Genomic DNA, 19,075 nt, shown 5'->3' with positions numbered 1-19,075 from the left:
TAAGGTCTCACAGCTGAAAATGCATGAGGACAAAGGAACTGCCTGCAGAGCTCAGAGACAGGATTGTGTCGAGGCACAGATCTGGGGAAGGCTACAAAAAAATGTTGACTACATTGAAGCTTCCCAAGAGCACTGCGGCCTCCATAATTCTTAAATGGAAGAAGTTTGGAACAACCAGGACTCCTCCAAGAGCTGGCCGCCTGGCCAAACTGAGCAATCAAGGGAGAAGGGCCTTGGCCCAAGAGAGGTGACCAAGAACCCGATGGTCACTCTGGTTGAGCTCCAGAGATCATGTGTGGAAATGGGTGAAACTTGCAAAAGGACAACCATCACTGCAACACTCCACCGATCTGGGCTTTATTACAGAGTGGCCAGATGGAAGCCTCTCCAATACCATCCCAACAGTGAAGCGTGGTGGTAGCATCATGCTGTGGGGGTGTTTTTCTGTGTCAGGGACTGGGGGACTGGTCAGGATTGGTCCAGAATGCTCAGGACCTCAAACTGGGCTGATGGTTCACCTTCCAACAGGACAATGACCCTAAGCGCACATCCAAGTCTACACAAGAGTGGCTTAGGGACAACTCTTGTGAATGTCCTTTAGTGGCCCAGCCAGAGACCAGACTTGAACCTAATCAAACATTTCTGGAGACACCTGAAAATGGCTGTCCACCGATGATCCCCATCCAACCTGACAGAGCTTGAGAGGATCTGCAGAAAAAATGGCAGAAAATCCCCAAATCCAGGTGGGCAAAGCTTGCCGCATCATACCCAAAAAGACTTGGGACTTTAATCGCTGCCAAAGGTGCTTCATCTAAGTACTGCGTTAAGGGTCTGAATGCTCATGTCATTGTGGTATTTCAGTTTTTTTTTTTTTTTTTTTTATAAATTTGCAAAGGTTTTTGCTTTGTCATTATGGGGTATGGAGTGTAGATTGATGTGAAAAAAATAAAGCATTTTAGCATAAGGCTGCAACATATCAAAATGTGAAAAAAAAGAAAGGGTCTGAATACTTTCTGAATGCACTGTTGTGACAGGTTCTTTGGTACCCAGAATGAGGAAGCTGGAAATAGTCCAAGTGCTCTCGTCTTTTTATAAAATTGGACAGAAATGGACACACTCACAAAGACTCAGCACAGGGCACGTGTCACTCATCTCTCCTCTTCTGTGGCTCTCTGCTCCCCTTTATCTCCCTGTTGCCTCTCATAACACAGAACAGATGTTAGTAAAAATTGCCCACAGGTGTAACTCCTTACCGCTCTCATCTCCCGGTCTCGCTCTCCATCACAATCCGGCGCTCGACCACTCCTCACATACCCCCATCGCCCGACTCAGGCCTGTCCGCTACTCCCCCCCCCATTGAGAGAGGAAGTCCACGACAGACCCTAACAGAGTGGAAAATACAGTTTTTTCATGGGATATGGGAGTCAAGGGGATCTGCCAATATCCCTTTGTCAAATCTAGTGTTGAATAAAAGCGAGCCTCGCCTAACCGATCTAGCAGTTCGTCAATATGAGGCATCGGATACGTGTCAAATTTAGACACTGCATTGACTTTTCAGAAATCCACTCAGAACCGAACCGACCCATTGGTCTTGGATACTAGAACCACCGGGCTGGACCAGTCACTGTTTGATTCCTCTGTTACTCCCATATCGAGCATGGCTTTAAGTTCCTCCTGTACTACTTGTTTCTTGTGCTCAGGTAACCAGTAGGGGCGTGTGCATACCACCACCCCTGGGGTCGTCTTGTGGTGTCCTGTGAGATTCGTGCAGCCAGACAAAGGCAAAAAAATCATCGGAAAATTATCTTTGCAACATGACCACCTCCGTGATTTGGGATGGTGAGAGGTGGTCTCCACAAGGGACTCAATATTTTAGGAGAATGAGGTGATACACCTGCTGTGCTCCGCCTCTATCTGTTCGTTCAACCTCATAGTTGACGTTGCCAACTCGCCGTGATGTCCCTTGCCACTTGGCGAGTAATTTGGAGCTCAATATGGGTAGCAATACAAGTACTTTATCTCCCAATGCAAACTCCCACAGCCGAGTACCCCTATTGTATAGTCGGGACTGACGTTCTTGAGCCTGTAGCAAATGCTCCTGTGATAATCGCCCTAGTGTATGGAGTTTTACTCTCAGGAACGTATTGAATTTAGTTTTTAGTCTGTGAAGGTCCCTCCTCCCAATTTTCCTTTAGAACATCCAACACCCCACGCAGCTGACGTCCATACAGTAATTAAAAAAGGGCGAATCCCATGGAGGCTTGTGGGACCTCTCAAACTGCAAATAATAGGGGCTCGAGCCACTTATCCCAATTCCTAGTATCATAGTGAACGAACTTAAAAATCATGTTCTTGAGGTTTTTATGAAAACGCTCAACCAGGCCGTCTGTCTGAGGATGGTACACACTGGTCCGAATCTATATAATCCCCAGTAATTCATAAAGTTTGCGTAGAGTGCGAGACATGAAAGTAGTGCCTTAGTCAGTGAGGATCTCTTTCGGGATCTCTACTTGGGAGATAATTTTGAAGAGTGCCTCTGCAACACACCATGCTGAGATGTCGCGGAGAGGCACTACTTCTGGATATTGTTTTGTGTAATTCACCAGGACTAATGCAAAGCGATGTCCACGTGTTGACCGTTCTAATGGCCCGATGAGGTCCATACCAATTCTTTCGAATGGAACCCCAATCAGTGGTAGAGGGCGCAATGCCGCTTTTGGGTTGGCCGGTGGATTCACCAGTTGACATTCGCAGCATATTGTACACCACCTGTGAACAGTCCCGTGAATGCCCAGCCAGTTGAAACGGGCTATGAGACGATTTAGTGTTTTCTCTTGCCCTAAGTGGCCTGCCATTGGATTATGATGAGCCGCCTGGAATAACATTTCCTGACGGCTCTTTGGTACTAACAATTGGGTTGTAACTTCCTTTGTCTGAGGGTCCTGCATCACTCGATACAACAGGTCTTTTTTTTTTATAGAGAGGCTTTGCAATGGCGAAATAGGGGCTAGAACTTCCTGTTCAGTACAAAACCAGGGAGGAGCTCTCTTTCTCTCAGGTGGAAGCGACCAATGAGCCAAATGTCTGAGGCCGAATGCATAATAAACAAAATCTTGTGTAGGCCTAGCCCACCTTTGTCAATTGACCTATGTAACTTTATTAAATGTAATCTGGGGCGCTTACCATTCCAAATGAAGGACTACGCTATGCTATCAAATTGCTTGAAATAAGAGAGGGGGACATCTACAGGGAGAGACCATAGCAGGTAGTTAAATTTTGGAATACAATTCATTTTAATAACATTAACCTTCCCAATCTTAGATAAATATAATGAAGCCCACCTGCCCACATCGCTCGAAAACCTTTTTATTAAGGGGCCAAAATTAACTCAAATTTGCTGGGAATAAAATGCCCAAATACTTAATGCCCTGTTTGGGCCACTGAAAGGTGCCCTGCTGAAAAGCCGTTACTGGGCAGTACGCTGTCAGAGCCAAAGCTTCAGATTTAGACCAAGTGACTCTGTATCCTGAGAACTTAGAAAAAGAATTAATCAACCCTGCCGGGTGCCCAGATCCAGGGTAAAATAATCTGAAATTAATACATTTGTTTGTACCGCCGCTTCCGGGTGTCTATAGTAACTTAATTCATCCAATAAAAGTATTCCCGAACCCGTATAGTTCCAAAATCTTAAAAAGATAATCCCATTCTACCATATCAAATGCCTTTTCAGCGTCAAGTGAGATGACAGCAACCAGAGTCTGATCATTCGCCACTGACCACATGATATTGATGAAACGCCTAATGTTATCAGAAGAGCTGTGGCTCCAAATAAACACCACCTGATTTATATGTATAAGAGATGTCATAACTTAATCGGTTAGCCAGAATTTTTGACAATATTTTACAACCAGTCTTTTATAATTGCAAAATATGGTTATGAGAGAGCACCCGCCAGCTTAAGTTGTTGCCCATCGATTACTCTCACCTGGTCGAAGGCTTGCTTAAGGGTTTTGTCCTGCATCTGCTCCAGAGGGAAATCCCCTAGGGGTATCCCTCTATGGGCCGGGAGAGTCGAGCCCTCCTCCTCCCTTGCATTATCCTGATGCGGAGCTGTCAAGGATGGCCCTGCACCGCCTCCCCAGCCAGCGTGCTACACACCCCACACCATATCACTCTGTTGTAGGGCCCATCCACACACATTCCCTTCAATAACATTTGGAACGCTGGCCAGTTTATTCCCAATATTAGAGGATGGGTGAGGCAGGGACTAACCGCAGCCTCAATACTATGCTTTTGTCCCCAGAATTGAATTGTGATAGCCACTAACGGGTATTTGTGCACATCCTCATGTACACACCTCACCCTCCATGCTGCATTCAAAGTCTCGTTTTGAACCAAGCATTGGTGTAGAGGTATAAATACTATTTAATGAATAGTACCACAAGATCGATGACAGCATCAGCGTTGCGATCCTCTGCCAGTAGCCACCTTTGACGGGCATCATGGAGCTGTTGGGCGAAGACAAATGGCAGCGTGCGGAACTGTTGCTGATGTTGTTCAGGGTTGCGGCCGACCCGCCGTAAAATGGCCCGCTTTAAGTCTGTGTGCCCCAGAATGTTCGCGGTTGGTTGTTGGGCCATGAACCATCCACAGAACTGCTGCTCACTGGATGTTATTTGTTTTTGGCACCATTCTGAGTACATTCTAAAGACTGTTGTGTGTGAAAGTCCCAGGAGATCAGCAGTTACAAAATTACTCAAACCAGCCCATCTGGCACCAACAGTCATGCCACATTCCAAATCACTGAGATCAAATTTTTCCCCCATTCTGATGGTTGATGGTTGAACATTAACTGAAGCTCCTGGTCCATATCTGCATGATTTTATGCACTGCACTACTTCCACATGATTGGCTGATTATATAATCGCATGGATGATTGTTGGTGCCAGACGGGCTGGTTTGAGTATTTCTGTAACTGCTGATCTCCTGGGATTTTCACACACAACAGTCTCTAGAATGTACTCAGAATGGGGCCAAAAACAAAAAGATATCCAATAAGGGGCAGTTCTGTGGACAGAAATGCCTTGTTGATGAGAGAGGTCAACAGAGAATGGCCAGACTGGTTCGAACTGGCAAAGTCTACGGTAACTCAGATAACCATTCTCTACAATTGTGGTGAGAAGAATAGCTCTCAGAATGCTATTCTGAGATGCGGGCTGGCTCTGTTTGGTGGCACGAGGGGGACCTACACAATATTTGGCAGGTGGTTTTGATGTTGTGGCTGATCAGGGGGGGTGTGTGTGTGTGTATTTCTAGCATACTTGAGTCTTTACCTGCTGTTTAAAATTCAGCAATAAGATAGAAGAGGTTGTTTTATATTATACACCAATGAGCCAAAACTTTATGAACACTCACAGGTGAAGTGAATGACAGTACTATGCAAAAGTTTTAGGCACTTGTGAAAAATGTTGCATAGTGAGGATGTCTTCAAACATAATCACATAAATAGTTTTCAATTATCACTTAGTCATTCAAAGTCCAGTAAACATAAAAAAGCTAAATCAATATTAGGTGTGACCACCTTTGCCTTTAAAACAGCACCAATTCTCCTAGGCACACCTGGACACAGTTTTTCTTGGTTGTTGGCAGATAGGATGTTCCAAGCTTCTTGTAGAATTCGCCACATTTTTTCTATCTATTGAGGCTGTCTCAATTGCTTCTGTCTCTTTATGTAATCTTAGACTGACATGATGTTCAGTGGGGGACTCTGTGGGGGCCATGACATCTGTTGCAGGGCTCCCTGTTCTTCTATTCTAATCTTTTCTATTTGCAAAAGTAATGTTTGGGAGTCTAACATTTATATTTCCCATTGACACGCTAAAGCTGAAGATATAAATAACTAGAGGTGGTAGGAAAAATACTTTCAGCGATTCATACACAAATGATTCTGAATCGATTCTCAAAAGAATCAGAATCAATTCTGAGTTCAGTTTAAATCACGGCAGAGCAGTGGCGCGCGCCGAAGACAGATGTAGAAACAAAGATGCGAGTTAAGTGCATACACTAAAGTCAAGTGCACAAACACGATTGTTTGCAGACCAGCTGTATGAAACACATGACAGTTTGTGCCCGAATGAAACTACAATCCCGAAATTCTTTCACAAACCCACACAAATAGCAGCGGGAGAGTTAATTTGTGATAACATGCCAACAAACAACCGGAAAGACGAGCTCGCACCCATTATTGCACTGATTTGCAAACAACGGGGGAAAACACAGAAGAAAATAATGAGGCAGCGGTTCGGGAGATGTTGGTGATGTTTTCATTTCATTCTTTTTTTTCCCCCCAATGCCTTTTTCTACTCTTGCACGCTCTCCATTTCATTGGCTTTTGCTTTATTGCCGGTCATTGCCGGTCACTCGCTTGTCAGGACAGTGCGCACACCTGATGATAAAGGTTTGAAATCCATCGTAGCTTTTGCGACAGGGTCGTGCGATCTACTCGCAGAACAAACAGATGGAACAGTGCATACGAGACACTTGATACCCTTCTGAAATAACAACTGTGCTATTTAAACCGCTTTACTATCACCTGTGCAGGTGAGGAGAGGAGAAGCTGACAGCTGCACTCTCATAGAAGCAGATATATCTCTCATCCTGGACCAGCAACTTCTAGTTGTGGTTAAAAATTAAAATGAATAGCATGGCATAGATTAATTTTAAATAATAAATAAATACTATTAAATGATTTACAATGCTTAAACAAAAAAATAAAAAAAATAATATAATCAGTTGAAGTAATAGTATTCAGTGTGTTTTGATGGAGAACCAATATTTTTTAAGAGATTTTAGGGTCTGAAGAAAGAAGCTGAAAAACTGAGACATTCTTTTAAACTATAGAACCATTTAATCTTGTGGATGTTCCATGTTTTGTTCACTGCTCATACTGAATTATAAAAGGCCAGTTTATGTAATGTGACTGGTTCTGATTTTTTAAAACAGCTGTTAAATGAAAAGTTGAAAGGGAAAAAATAGAGTAAAAAATAAATTTGGAAGAAACTGAAAAAAGAAAGAAATTGAAGGAAAGATCGAGAATCGTTTTATAATCGAATCGTTACCCTTTGAATCGTAATCTAATCGTGAGGCCAGTGAAGATTCACACCTCTATAAATAACCATCTTAAGACAAATGCTTTTGTGAAACGTCTTATGTGCTTAAGACTTTTGCACAGTACTATGTGTATATATATGTGTGTGTGTGTGTATATGTATGTATGTATGTATGTATATATATATATATATATATATATATATATATATATATATATATATATATATATATATTTCTAGTGTACGAGTCTTTACCTGCTGTTTATAATTCAGCAATATGATAGAAGAGGTTCTTTTATATTATACACTGATGAGCCAAAACATTATTACCATTCCTGGTTGAAGTGAATACAATTTATCATCTCCTAACAAGGCCACATGTCATGGTCTGGGTAGATTAGATGGTAAGCTATCAATCAGTTGTCGTGGTCAATGTGTTGAATGCTGGAGAAATGAGCAGGAGTAAAGACCTGAGCGACTTTGACAAGGACCACATTTATATGGCCAGACGAATGGGTCAGAACAACTCTGAAACGGCAAGGCTTGTGGGGGCTCCCAGTCAGCAGTGGTGAGTACCTACCGACAGTGGTCCGAGGAGGGTCAAAACACAAACTGGTGACAGGGTGTTGGGTGCCCAAGGCTCATCGATGCACAAGGGAAACAAATCAATCAAATCAAAATCAAATCACTTTATTGTCACACAGCCATATACACAAGTGCAATGGTGTGTGAAATTCTTGGGTGCAGTTCCGATCAACATAGCAGTCGTGACAGTGATGAGACATACGCCAATCTACAATAAACATCAAATTAACACAACACAATTTAAACATCTGTTATACATAATTAAACTCGACTTAAAACATCAAATTAACACAGCACAATTTAAACATCTGTTATACATAATTAAACTCGACTTAAAACATCAAATTAACACAGCACAATTTAAACATCTGTTATACATAATTACACAACTTAAAACATCAAATTAACACAACACAATTTAAACATCTGTTATACACAATTACACTCAACAATATACAATAATAACATACATTGCACAGTATACAATATGCTGTTTTTGTTTTTTGTTTTTTTTTTTTGTTTTGTTTTTTACTATATAGATACTATATAGATACACATTATTCAATAAAAATTAAAATATATATGAAAAAAGTATATATATAGAATGTACAGTATTGTACTGTATTGACATTCAGGCTGTCGGTTGATAGTCAGTTGTTAAGAGAGACATAATATAATGACAGTAATATAATTTATGACAGTCCGGTGTGAGATAAAAGAGTAATAAAGTGCAGGGATGATGTATTTTGATCGTGGGAGATCAAGAGTTCAGAAGTCTGATTGCTTGGGGGAAGAAGCTATCATGGAGTCGGCTGGTGCGTGTCCTGATGCTGCGATACCGCCTACCTGATGGTAGCAGTGAGAACAGCCCATGGCTCGGGTGGCTGGAGTCTCTGATGATCCTCCGAGCTTTTTTCACACACCGCCTTGTATATATTTCCTGGAGGGAGGGAAGCTCACCTCCGATGATGTGTTTGGCAGTTCGCACCACCCTTTGCAGTGCTTTGCGGTTGTGGGCAGTGCTATTGCCGTACCAGGCGGAGATGCAGCCAGTCAGGATGCTCTCCACAGTGCAGGTGTAGAACCGTGTGAGGATGTGGCGGTTCATTCCAAACTTCCTCAGCCGTCTCAGGAAGAAAAGGCGCTGATGAGCCTTCTTCACAACGACTTCAGTGTGGACGGACCATGTGAGTTCCTCAGTGATGTGGACACCCAGGAACTTGAAGCTGCTGACTCTCTCCACTGGTGCCCCATTGATGGTGATGGGACTGTGTTCTCTGTCTTTTCTTCTGAAGTCCACCACAAGCTCCTTTGTCTTACTGACGTTGAGGGAGAGGTTGTGCTCCTGACACCAGTGTGTCAGAGTGTGCACCTCCTCTCTGTAGGCTGTTTCATCATTGTCAGTGATCAGACCTACCACCGTCGTGTCATCAGCAAACTTAATGATGGCATTGGAGTTATGTGTTGCCACACAGTCATGTGTGTACAGGGAATACAGTAGTGGGCTGAGAACACAGCCCTGCGGGGCTCCAGTGTTGAGGGTCAGTGATGAGGAGATGTTGCTGCCTATTCTAACCACCTGGCGTCTGCTTGACAGGAAGTCCAGGATCCAGCTGCACAGCGAGCTGTTTAAGCCCAGAGCCCGGAGTTTCTCATCTAGCTTGGAGGGCACTATGGTGTTGAATGCTGAGCTGTAGTCTACAAACAGCATTCTCACATAAGTGTTCTTTTTTTCCAGGTGGGAGAGAGCAGTGTGTATTGTAGATGCAATGGCATCATCAGTGGAGCGGTTGTTACGGTAAGCAAACTGCAGCGGGTCAAGATTGAGTGGTAATACAGAGCAGATGTAATCTCTGATTAGTCTCTCAAAACATTTGCTGATGATGGGGGTCAGAGCAACAGGACGCCAGTCATTTAAACAAGTTATTTTCGATTGTTTTGGAACAGGCACAATGGTGGATGTTTTAAAGCATGTGGGGACTACAGACAAAGAGAGGGAGAGGTTGAAAATGTCCGTAAAAACACCAGCCAGCTGGTTCGCGCACGCTCTGATGACGCGGCCCGGAATGCCGTCTGGACCCGCGGCTTTGCGGATATTCACCCGTCGGAATGATCGGGTTACATCCGCTACAGAGACGGAGAGTGAACTAACCTCTGTAGCTTCGGCCGTGAGAGCTCTCTCCGCGAGGGCGGTGTTATTTCCCTCGAAACGAGCATAAAAAGTATTTAGCTCATCTGGGAGAGAGGCAGCGGTGTTCATGGCGGAGTTTTTATTCCCTTTAAAGTCCGTGATGATGTTAATTCCCTGCCACATGCTTCTAGAGTTGGTGGTGTTAAACTGTCCCTCAATCTTACTCCTGTACTGGCGTTTTGCTGTTTTGATAGTTTTTCGGAGGGCATAACTGGCTTGTTTATGCTCCTCCGCGTTCCCGGAATTAAAAGCGGAGGTCCGCACATTAAGTGCTGCGCGAACATCGCTGTTGATCCACGGCTTCTGATTCGGATAGATTCGCACAGTTCTGGTCGGAATCACTTCCTCTACACACGTTCTGATGAAGCACATTACGCTATCAGCGTAAAGCTCGATGTCGTCATCAGAGGCGGACCGGAACATCTCCCAGTCCGTGCGATCAAAACAGTCTTGTAGCGTAGAGTCTGATTGGTCCGACCAGCACTGGATCGTTCTGAGGGTGGGTGCTTCCTGTTTCAGTTTCTGCCTGTAAGCGGGCAGAAGCAGAATGGAAGAGTGGTCCGATTTTCCAAATGGTGGGCGGGGGAGGGATTTGTAGCCATCCCGGAACGGAGAGTAGCAATGGTCCAAAACCCGGTCCCCTCGTGTGTTGAAACTAATGTGCTGGTGATATTTTGGTGCGACTGATTTTAAACTGGCTTTATTAAAGTCCCCGGTCACAATGAACGCGGCCTCAGGGTGCGCGGTTTCCTGCTCACTTATACTCCCATACAGTTCCTTGAGTGCCCGGTCTGTGTCGGCTTGTGGGGGGATGTACACAGCAGTGATAATGACCGCTGTGAATTCCCTCGGTAGCCAGAATGGTCGACACAGAAGCATAAGAAATTCCAGATCAGGAGAACAGAAAGACTTGATAGAATGTATGTTCCTCTGATCGCACCAGGATTTGTTGATCATAAAACATACACCACCTCCTCTAGTTTTACCTGAGAGGTCTTTCGCTCTGTCCGCTCGGAGCATGGAAAACCCCGCGGGTTCAATGGCTGAGTCTGGAATCTCCGCAGACATCCAAGTTTCCGTAAGGCAGATAACGCAGCAGTCCCTCGTCTCTCGTTGGAAAGAGATCCGCGCTTTCAGCTCGCAGAGCTTGTTATCCAGAGACTGAACATTTGCCAGTAGAATAGTGGGTAGCGGGGGTCGATTTGCGCGGCGTCTTACTCTGATGAGAACGCCGGCTCTGTTTCCCCTTTTCCTCCTGCGTTTCCGCGGCCGTGCTGCCCAGACAAAGGGCTCCGCTTGCGTGTTTGTAAACAGCGGGTCGGCATTGAGGAATGTGAAGTCCGGTTTACGGTGTGAGATCGCTGAGCCAATGTCCAAAAGTGTTTGTCTGTCGTAGACAATAAGGCAGGCAACATCCAAGACAAGAAACATAAGAATTGTAAACAAAACAAACAAACCATTGCTAAGTTGTGTCGGAGCTCGCAACGCAGCAGCCATACTCGGCGCCATCTTGAGTCCAAAACAAAGGCTATCCCTTCTTGTTCGAACTGACAGAAGGTCTACTGTGGCACAAGTCACAAACATTTGTTATGATGGTTATGGGAGGAATGTGTCACAACACACAGTGCATCGCTGTGTATGGGGCTGCTTAGCTGCAGACCGGTCATAGTGCCCATGATGACCCCTGTCCACTGTCGAAAGCGCCTACAATGGGCATGTGAGCATCGGAACTGGACCTTGGAGCTGTGGAGGATGGTTACCTGGTCCGGTGGGTCCCGTTTTCTTTTACATCACGTGGACGGACGTGTACGTGTGCATTTACCTGGGGAAGTGATGGCACCAGGATGCACTGTGGAAAGACGACAAGCCGGTAGAGGGAGTTGATGCTCTGTGCAATGTTCTGCTGGGAAACCCTGGGTCCGACCATTCATGTGGACGTCAATTTGATACTTGCCACATACCTTAACATCATTGCAGACCAGGTACACCCGTTCATGACAATGGTATTCCCTAATGGCAATGGCCTCTTTCAGCAGGATAATGCGCCCTGCCACACTGCACACATTGTTTGGGAATGGTTTGAGGAACATGATGAAGAGTTCAATGTGTTGCCCTGGCCTCCACATTCCCCAGATCATCTGTGGGATTTGCTGGACCAACAAATCCGACCAATGGCGGCTCCACCTCGCAACTTACAGGACTTGAAGGATCTGCTGCCGATGTCTTGGTGCCAGATACCACTGGACAAGTTCAGGGGTCTTGTAGAGTCAACGTCTTAGTGGGGCGGCACTGTTTTGGCGGCACGCGGAGGACCAACAGCATTTTAGGCAGGTGGACATAATATTTTGGCTCATCAGTCTATTTGCAGATTTAAGTGTATTTACAGTTTAAAACCCTGATTTTATTTATTTTTAGCAAAAAACTTTAAACAAATAAATGGGGGTGGGCAAAATACCTTCACTGGTGGCCAAAAGTTTGGAATAATGTACAGATTTTGCTCGTATGGAAAGAAATTGGTACTTTTATTCACCAAAGTGTCGTTCAACTGATCACAATGTGTAGTCAGGACATTAATAACGTGAAAAATTACTATTACAATTTGAAAAAAATGTTCAGAACTTCTTAAACTACTTCAAAGAGTTCTCATAAAAAAATCCTCCACCTGCAGCAATGACAGCTTTGCAGATCTTTGGCATTCTAGCTGTCAGTTTGTCCAGATACTCAAGTGACATTTCACCCCACACTTCCTGTAGCACTTGCCATAGATGTGGATGTCTTATAGAAGATTACACTTCTCATGCACCTTACAGTCTAGCTGATCCCACAAATGCTCAATGGGGCTCAATCCATAACACTCTTTTCCAATTATCTGTTGTCCAATGTCTGTGTTTCTTTGCCCACTCTAACCTTTTCTTTTTGTTTTTCTGTTTCAAAAGTGGCTTTTTCTTTGCAATTCTTCCCATAAGGCCTGCACCCCTGAGTCTTCTCTTTACTGTTGTACATGAAACTGGTGTTGAGCGGGTAGAATTCAATGAAGCTGTCAGCTGAGGACATGTGAGGTGTCCATTTCTCAAACTAGAGACTCTGATGTACTTATCCTCTTGTTTAGTTGTACATCTGTCCTTCCACATCTCTTTCTGTCCTTGTTAGAGCCAGTTGTCCTTTGTCTTTGAAGACTGTAGTGTACACCTTTGAATGAAATCTTCAGTTTTTTGGCAATTTCAATCATTGTATAGCCTTCATTCCTCAAAACAATGATTGACTGATGAGTTTCTAGAGAAAGCTGTTTCTTTTTTGCCATTTTTGACCTAATATTGACCTTAAGACATGCCAGTCTATTGCATACTGTGGCAACTCAAAAACAAACACAAAGACAATGTTAAGCTTCATTTAATGAACCAAATATCTTTCAGCAGTGTTTGATATAATGGCAAGTGATTTTCTAGTACCAAATGAGCAATTTAGCATGATTACTCAAGGATAAGGTGTTGGAGTGATGGCTGCTGGAAATGGGGCCTGTCTAGATTTGATCAAAAATGACTTTTTTCAAATAGTGATGGTGCTGTTTTTTACATCAGTAATGTCCTGACTATACTTTGTGATCAGTTGAATGCAACTTTGGTGAATTAAAGTACCAATTTCCTTCAGAAACAGCTAAATCTGTACATTATTCCAAACTTTAGGCTGCCAGTGCATTTAAAATTATATAGGGTACAGGCACACCTTATGTAAAATGTGCTTTTTTCTGGTCACAAAGTGTATCAAGATTAAAAGAATACATTATTATTATTATTATTATTATTATTATTATTTTTATAATTATGGAGCAACATAATTTGTTTGAAAAGAAATAATAATTAAAAGGGGTGAGAGGGGTTATAGTTATATCCTGTAAATATAGGGACAGTAGTTATAGGGCAAATATGTCAACTTATGCAAATACTTTTGAGACAGCAAGATGCTTTTTTGAGTAACAAATTTATATAACGTTTTCTTACAATAACTTTGGTAAAAGAGTTATTTTGTTTTTGGGCAATTTGCACTCTTCGTGCATATCGCCACCTAATGGGCTGTAAAATTATTTATTTATCCTCTGTCCCTCCATTTTCTTTTCTTTTCCCTCTCTGCCTAGTAGGTGGCGACATAGATGAATAATTTATTTAGTATTTACATTTTGTAAAACACATGCTAAGAATCTTTACTGTCTCTTTAAGAAAACAGCAGTTCTGTAAATGAGCGCATGTATTATTATTTTTTTATTTTTTCCTTTTTCACCCAATTTGGAATGCCCAATTCCCAATGCGCTTTTAAGTCCTCGTGGTCGCGTAGTGATTCGCCTCAATCGGGGTGGCGGAGGACGAATCCCAGCTGCCTCTGTGTCTGAGACCGTCATCTTATCACATGGCTTGTTGAGCGCGTTGCCACGGAGACATAGCGAGTGTGGAGGCTTCACGCCATCCACCACAGCATCCACGCTCATCTCACCACGTGCCCCACCGAGAGCGAGAACCACATTATAGCGACCACAAGGAGGTTACCCCATGTGACTCTACCCTCCCTAGCAACCGGGCCAATTTGGTTGCTTAGGAGACTTGGCTGGAGTCACTCATCATGCCCTGGGATTCGAACTAGCCAGCGTCTTTTACCACTGAGTGGACTAAAGCACTGAACTGGTAAGCAGAAGGTTGTTGGTTCGATCCCCACAGCCACCACCATTGTGTCCTTGAGCAAGGCACTTAACTCCAGGTTTCTCCAGGGGGATTGTCCCTGTAATAAGGGCACTGTAAGTCACTTTGGATAAAAGTCACAGACATTTTTAGTCACACAGCATGAGATGTGCGAGTAATTAACTTGGATTGAGTTTCTGCATAGAGCAGCACCTCATGAATTTGTTGTCAATGACAGCTGAGCTAAAGTTCTTGTTAAAGTGCTGATTGTTGTCATTTATGTTGTTGTGTTCAGGTATGTGCAGTCCTCTGATGCTCCCCAGCTCCTCTGGTGTGTCCAGTTTTGCTCCAGGAGGTTTCTCTAGTCCTGTTCCACCAGTGCAGACATCAGCTCCTCCTCTCTCTTTCAGCTCAGTATCATCTCCTCTGGGTCTGAGTGCTCCGTACAGCAGCCCTGTCACCCCGTACTCCGCCTCTGCCGCCCCTCCCCTCAACCCCACTGCCCTGCCCGGCCCCGCCCTGTCTGCCCCTCCTGTCGGCCCACCCACCACTGGCTTCTCTGTGAGTGTAGGATATGATATCACACGTGGCCATGCTGGGTGCACCCCTCAGACGCCACTGATGCCCAGTTTTACCAGCACCTCACCCGTGCCAGGTACCACTGAATGTGTGTTTGAACCCATTTACACATGGTATTGAACCTCATAAAGAAAAGAAACTTCTCAGAGAGGGTTTTATTGTGCTGACTGTTCAATATGCAAAAACACTGTCTGATAAGATGTGTTTCTCAATTATTTGAGAATAATTTCTCCCAATACAAGCACCATCACTATATGTGAATATTTGAAGAAAAAAAACATGGTCTTTCTGTCTTGTGTCAGTGTAGCTCATTTATTCCAGGGAATAGATCTAATATTCTCTTCTGATCATATCTGAGTGATGTGATGTGTTATGATGGATGGCATGTGATGTGATTGTCTCTCTGTAGGCATTGTCTCTAATCCCATGATGCAGCAGCCAATGTCTGGAAGTTTAGATGTCAGCTCCCCCATCACATTCCCTGAAGACACTGAAGATCCCAGAGTGACCCCAGACAGCAGCTCTACTGGAGGATTATGGGGCTTCTTCAAGGTACTGCGCACATTATCACATCAACAGCTGAATACAAACTCTCTCTCTCTCTGTATTCCTCTGGTGGGATGGATGATATGCTTTTCCTTGTGTGTCACATCTCAGGGTGTAGCTGGTAACCCGATGGTCAAAACAGTACTGGATAAAACCAAACACTCAGTGGAGTCCATGATCACCACACTAGATCCTGGAATGGCTCCTTACATAAGTGAGTGCCCTCTGCTGGACGACTGTGTGATATATATATCAAATATTTACCATATATTTAATATTGCTGTCATGGTGATAAAACATCTAAATAAGGCAATGTTATTTCAAAAACTTCATTTCATTTTAATGGACTCTTTATTTGGACAATGTTTTAATAGTGGATGTGATTTAAACTTCAGTTGCAAAAATATCAACATTTTTGAAGTTTGATTTCAAGTCTCTGCATGGCCTTTTTAATTTGTTAAAAGTTTTACGTAAAAATATATGCAAGTAAATATTGCTTTATTTTTATATTGGTGCATATAAATGAAAATTATTTTTGAACATTTGATTCAATAGTATTTATTAGGGGATTTCAAGCCGAAGGGCAGAAACCCTATTGTATTTGTAAGGAGTATTATTCTTCTGCCCTAGAGACTTGAAACTTTATCAAAGGAATTTTGAACTTTCGATTAATTGTCAAACGGTATGTCAAAACGTACGTAGTGGGCTAGGCCATTTTTACTTAAATGGTTCTAACTTTTGAACAGACTGAGATATTATCACCAAATTTGGTACACTAATGTATGGGGCCATTCTGAGGAGACACATAAAATTGCACGCCTCTGCCTCTTGATGCCGCTGTAATAATTAAAATTTTAAAAATGGCTCTAACTATGGAACCGTTGGTCGATTTGAAATTTTGCATGCAGTGTCTTTGACCAAGGTGCCATCAAATTCTATGAGGACAGTTACATATCTTAAAAAACATGGCCACCATCGACCAATCAACTTTTAGCAGCTATTGGATAGGGTTAAAAAAGGCAGATCGGAACGAAACGTGGTAGGCCTATTCCTCTCTTAGCCCGAGAGGTCTGCAAAATGTGAAAAAATTGACCACCGGGAGGCGCTATCTACGTGTTTTTCTTGCGTGTTAATTGTTGTATATACTGCTGTTTCACTCAGACACACGTTATTCAGACCATATGATCGATTTCCTCATTCTTAACAACTTTGCCTAAAGAAGCATTGGTGTGAATCAAATCGTTTGTTAAATATTTAAGATTATTTAAAGAAACTACTTTTTTTAACTAGTCCTAGGCCGTTCGCCCGATTGGAACCAAACCAGTGCAGAGACATTCTGTGGAGTCCCAATATTAATAATTATCCAAAAAATTTGAACATTCGATTCATCAACGCAACGGTACGCCGAGATGTTCAAAGTAGGCGTGGCCAAATTTACTTAAATGTTATAACTCTTGAACGGAATGAGAGATTATCACCAAATTTTGGACATTTATGTAGAACGTCAATCTGAGGAAACATTGAAAACATTTCGCACCTCTGCCCCTTGGTGGTGCTATAACAGTCATGAATGTAAAAAATGCCATATGTCTGTGCTGCTTAACATGATGGTTCTGAAAATTTAAGGCACTTCATCATTGTTTTAGGTGCTAATGGACTGTCTAATTAATACTTAATATTGGTTGCATATGTACTAAAAGGACCTTATTAGCTTGAACCTCATTAATTGCTGCTTGCAGCTATATTATTTTATTATGATTATTTAGTTTGTACTGTATTTTACTTCTTGCCAGTGTTACCCTTTTGTCTAGGGTTTGAGGAAAAGGGTAACAAAAGAACACGTAAAACATTCAGGAGGCTTTGTCTCCTGTCCCAGTATGATTGCACAACATATGAGTTCAAAACAAAGATATTTTTTTAATGGTTTTAAATACAAACTAAGATGGCTTCAGGAGGGGACCAGGCCCAAATAATAAACAAAAAGGTATTCTAGCTAGTTAGGAGTGGAACTATCTTACCTTTGATAAAATAAAATTAAACAATAAACAGAAATCTACCCTCACTCCCTAACTAGCCAAAACAGGAGAAAAAGGTGGTCAATAAACAAAATGGCGTCCTCCTACCTACAATTTTCTATATCAACAAAGAGTTCAAAAATTATAAATAATGTCAAGCAATTTAGTATCTTCTTCAATCTTAGCACACAGCACAAGATGATAGAAAAACAAACAAAAACACTCTGCTCACAAAGAGGTTCAAGCACAACAGTTTCTGGGGCAGGAGAATCAAAGATCCTTGACTACACGCGCATGGAGAGTAGACCACAAGTCTCAACGTCTCTCTCTTTTCCACGAAAGGAACTCTGCCTTATTTAGCATTGATCGGCTGCATCTCTGATCAGGGTGTCATTGCATGCAGCTGCTGCTTCAGCTCCTTCATTAAAGAGAGAAATGAAACACACAGAACACACACCCCCAGCAGGCATATAACAGCATTACAACAACAATACATGTCAACCCGCATAATATTAAAATACGTCTCAAGGACGTAACACCAGGGACTAAAAACAAAATTTATTTTTACGTCTAGCTGGATCAGGGAAATTGGACGGTAACTTTTACACTCGCTTGGATCTTTGTCCTTTTTAAGAATCGGGCTGATCCGGGCTTGTGTCATGGTTGGAAGAAGCTTTCCATTCTTTAATGATTCCGTATAAACCTCTAACAAAAGTGGAGGCAGTTCTGTAGCATAAGATCTAAAAAAAAATTCAGCAGCAAATAGGGTTGCAAAATTCCGGGAATTTTCAAAGTTGGAAACTTTCCATGGGAATTAACGGGAATAAATGGGAATTAATGGGAATAAACTGGAAATGTGCAAAATTGCAAGTTAGCCTTTAACAAGGAACTTAAATGTAGTTGGAAAAAAAAAACATCTTGCAGCATAATCTTGGTTAAAACTAGTGCCCGACCAACATATCGGCCAGCTGATATTATCAGCCGATATTAGCCTTTCGCCAATATATCGGTATCGGCATATATATTTTACAGATTTGCGCCGATATGAAAACTTTTTTCCAGAAAATATAATGCAGAAAACAATGCTTTAGAATTGGTGTCATAGTGTAGTTTGTACAGCAGAGCGTGCTCCGACTCCACTGTTTACAGAGCTGAGCTGAAGGTGGGTCTGCAGACAGGGTGGAGTCAAGCAGTGTCTCAGTAAGTCAACTAGTTTGTGAAATACATACTGGAAAGTTAATAAACAATGACCCCATCATTTTCCCTTTTCAATATAACTAATATAACGTTAACCCTGTCCCTGACAACCATGTCACTCATGTCTGTTTGCTGTTAGCCAGCTATAGCTTGTCAGTGCAATCAGTAATGTAGCAGATTGAAAGG

General features: G+C 42.7%; 1 protein-coding gene across 2 annotated transcripts in view; it reads left to right on the top strand.

Moving 5' to 3' along the window:
* The window catches only part of LOC127433376 (protein PRRC1-like), a 49,888-nt gene that overhangs the window by 3,596 nt on the left and 27,217 nt on the right, over positions 1–19,075 (top strand). Inside the window, exons 1-4 of one of the 2 annotated variants that reach the window (XM_051685233.1) lie at positions 14,099–14,558; positions 14,848–15,207; positions 15,541–15,683; positions 15,789–15,891. In XM_051685233.1, coding sequence (XP_051541193.1) covers positions 14,850–15,207; positions 15,541–15,683; positions 15,789–15,891 — 604 coding nt within the window. In that variant the 5' untranslated portion in view covers positions 14,099–14,558; positions 14,848–14,849. Of the gene's footprint in view, positions 1–14,098; positions 14,559–14,847; positions 15,208–15,540; positions 15,684–15,788; positions 15,892–19,075 lie in introns of those variants that run through there. The other variant, XM_051685232.1, reaches the window with a different exon arrangement.

The sequence above is a fragment of the Myxocyprinus asiaticus genome, chromosome 43 (assembly GCF_019703515.2).
Source record: "Myxocyprinus asiaticus isolate MX2 ecotype Aquarium Trade chromosome 43, UBuf_Myxa_2, whole genome shotgun sequence".
In the NCBI taxonomy this organism is placed as follows: domain Eukaryota; kingdom Metazoa; phylum Chordata; class Actinopteri; order Cypriniformes; family Catostomidae; genus Myxocyprinus; species Myxocyprinus asiaticus.
Note: the sequence above shows the minus strand (reverse complement) of the source record. Positions and strands in the feature narration are given on the sequence as shown.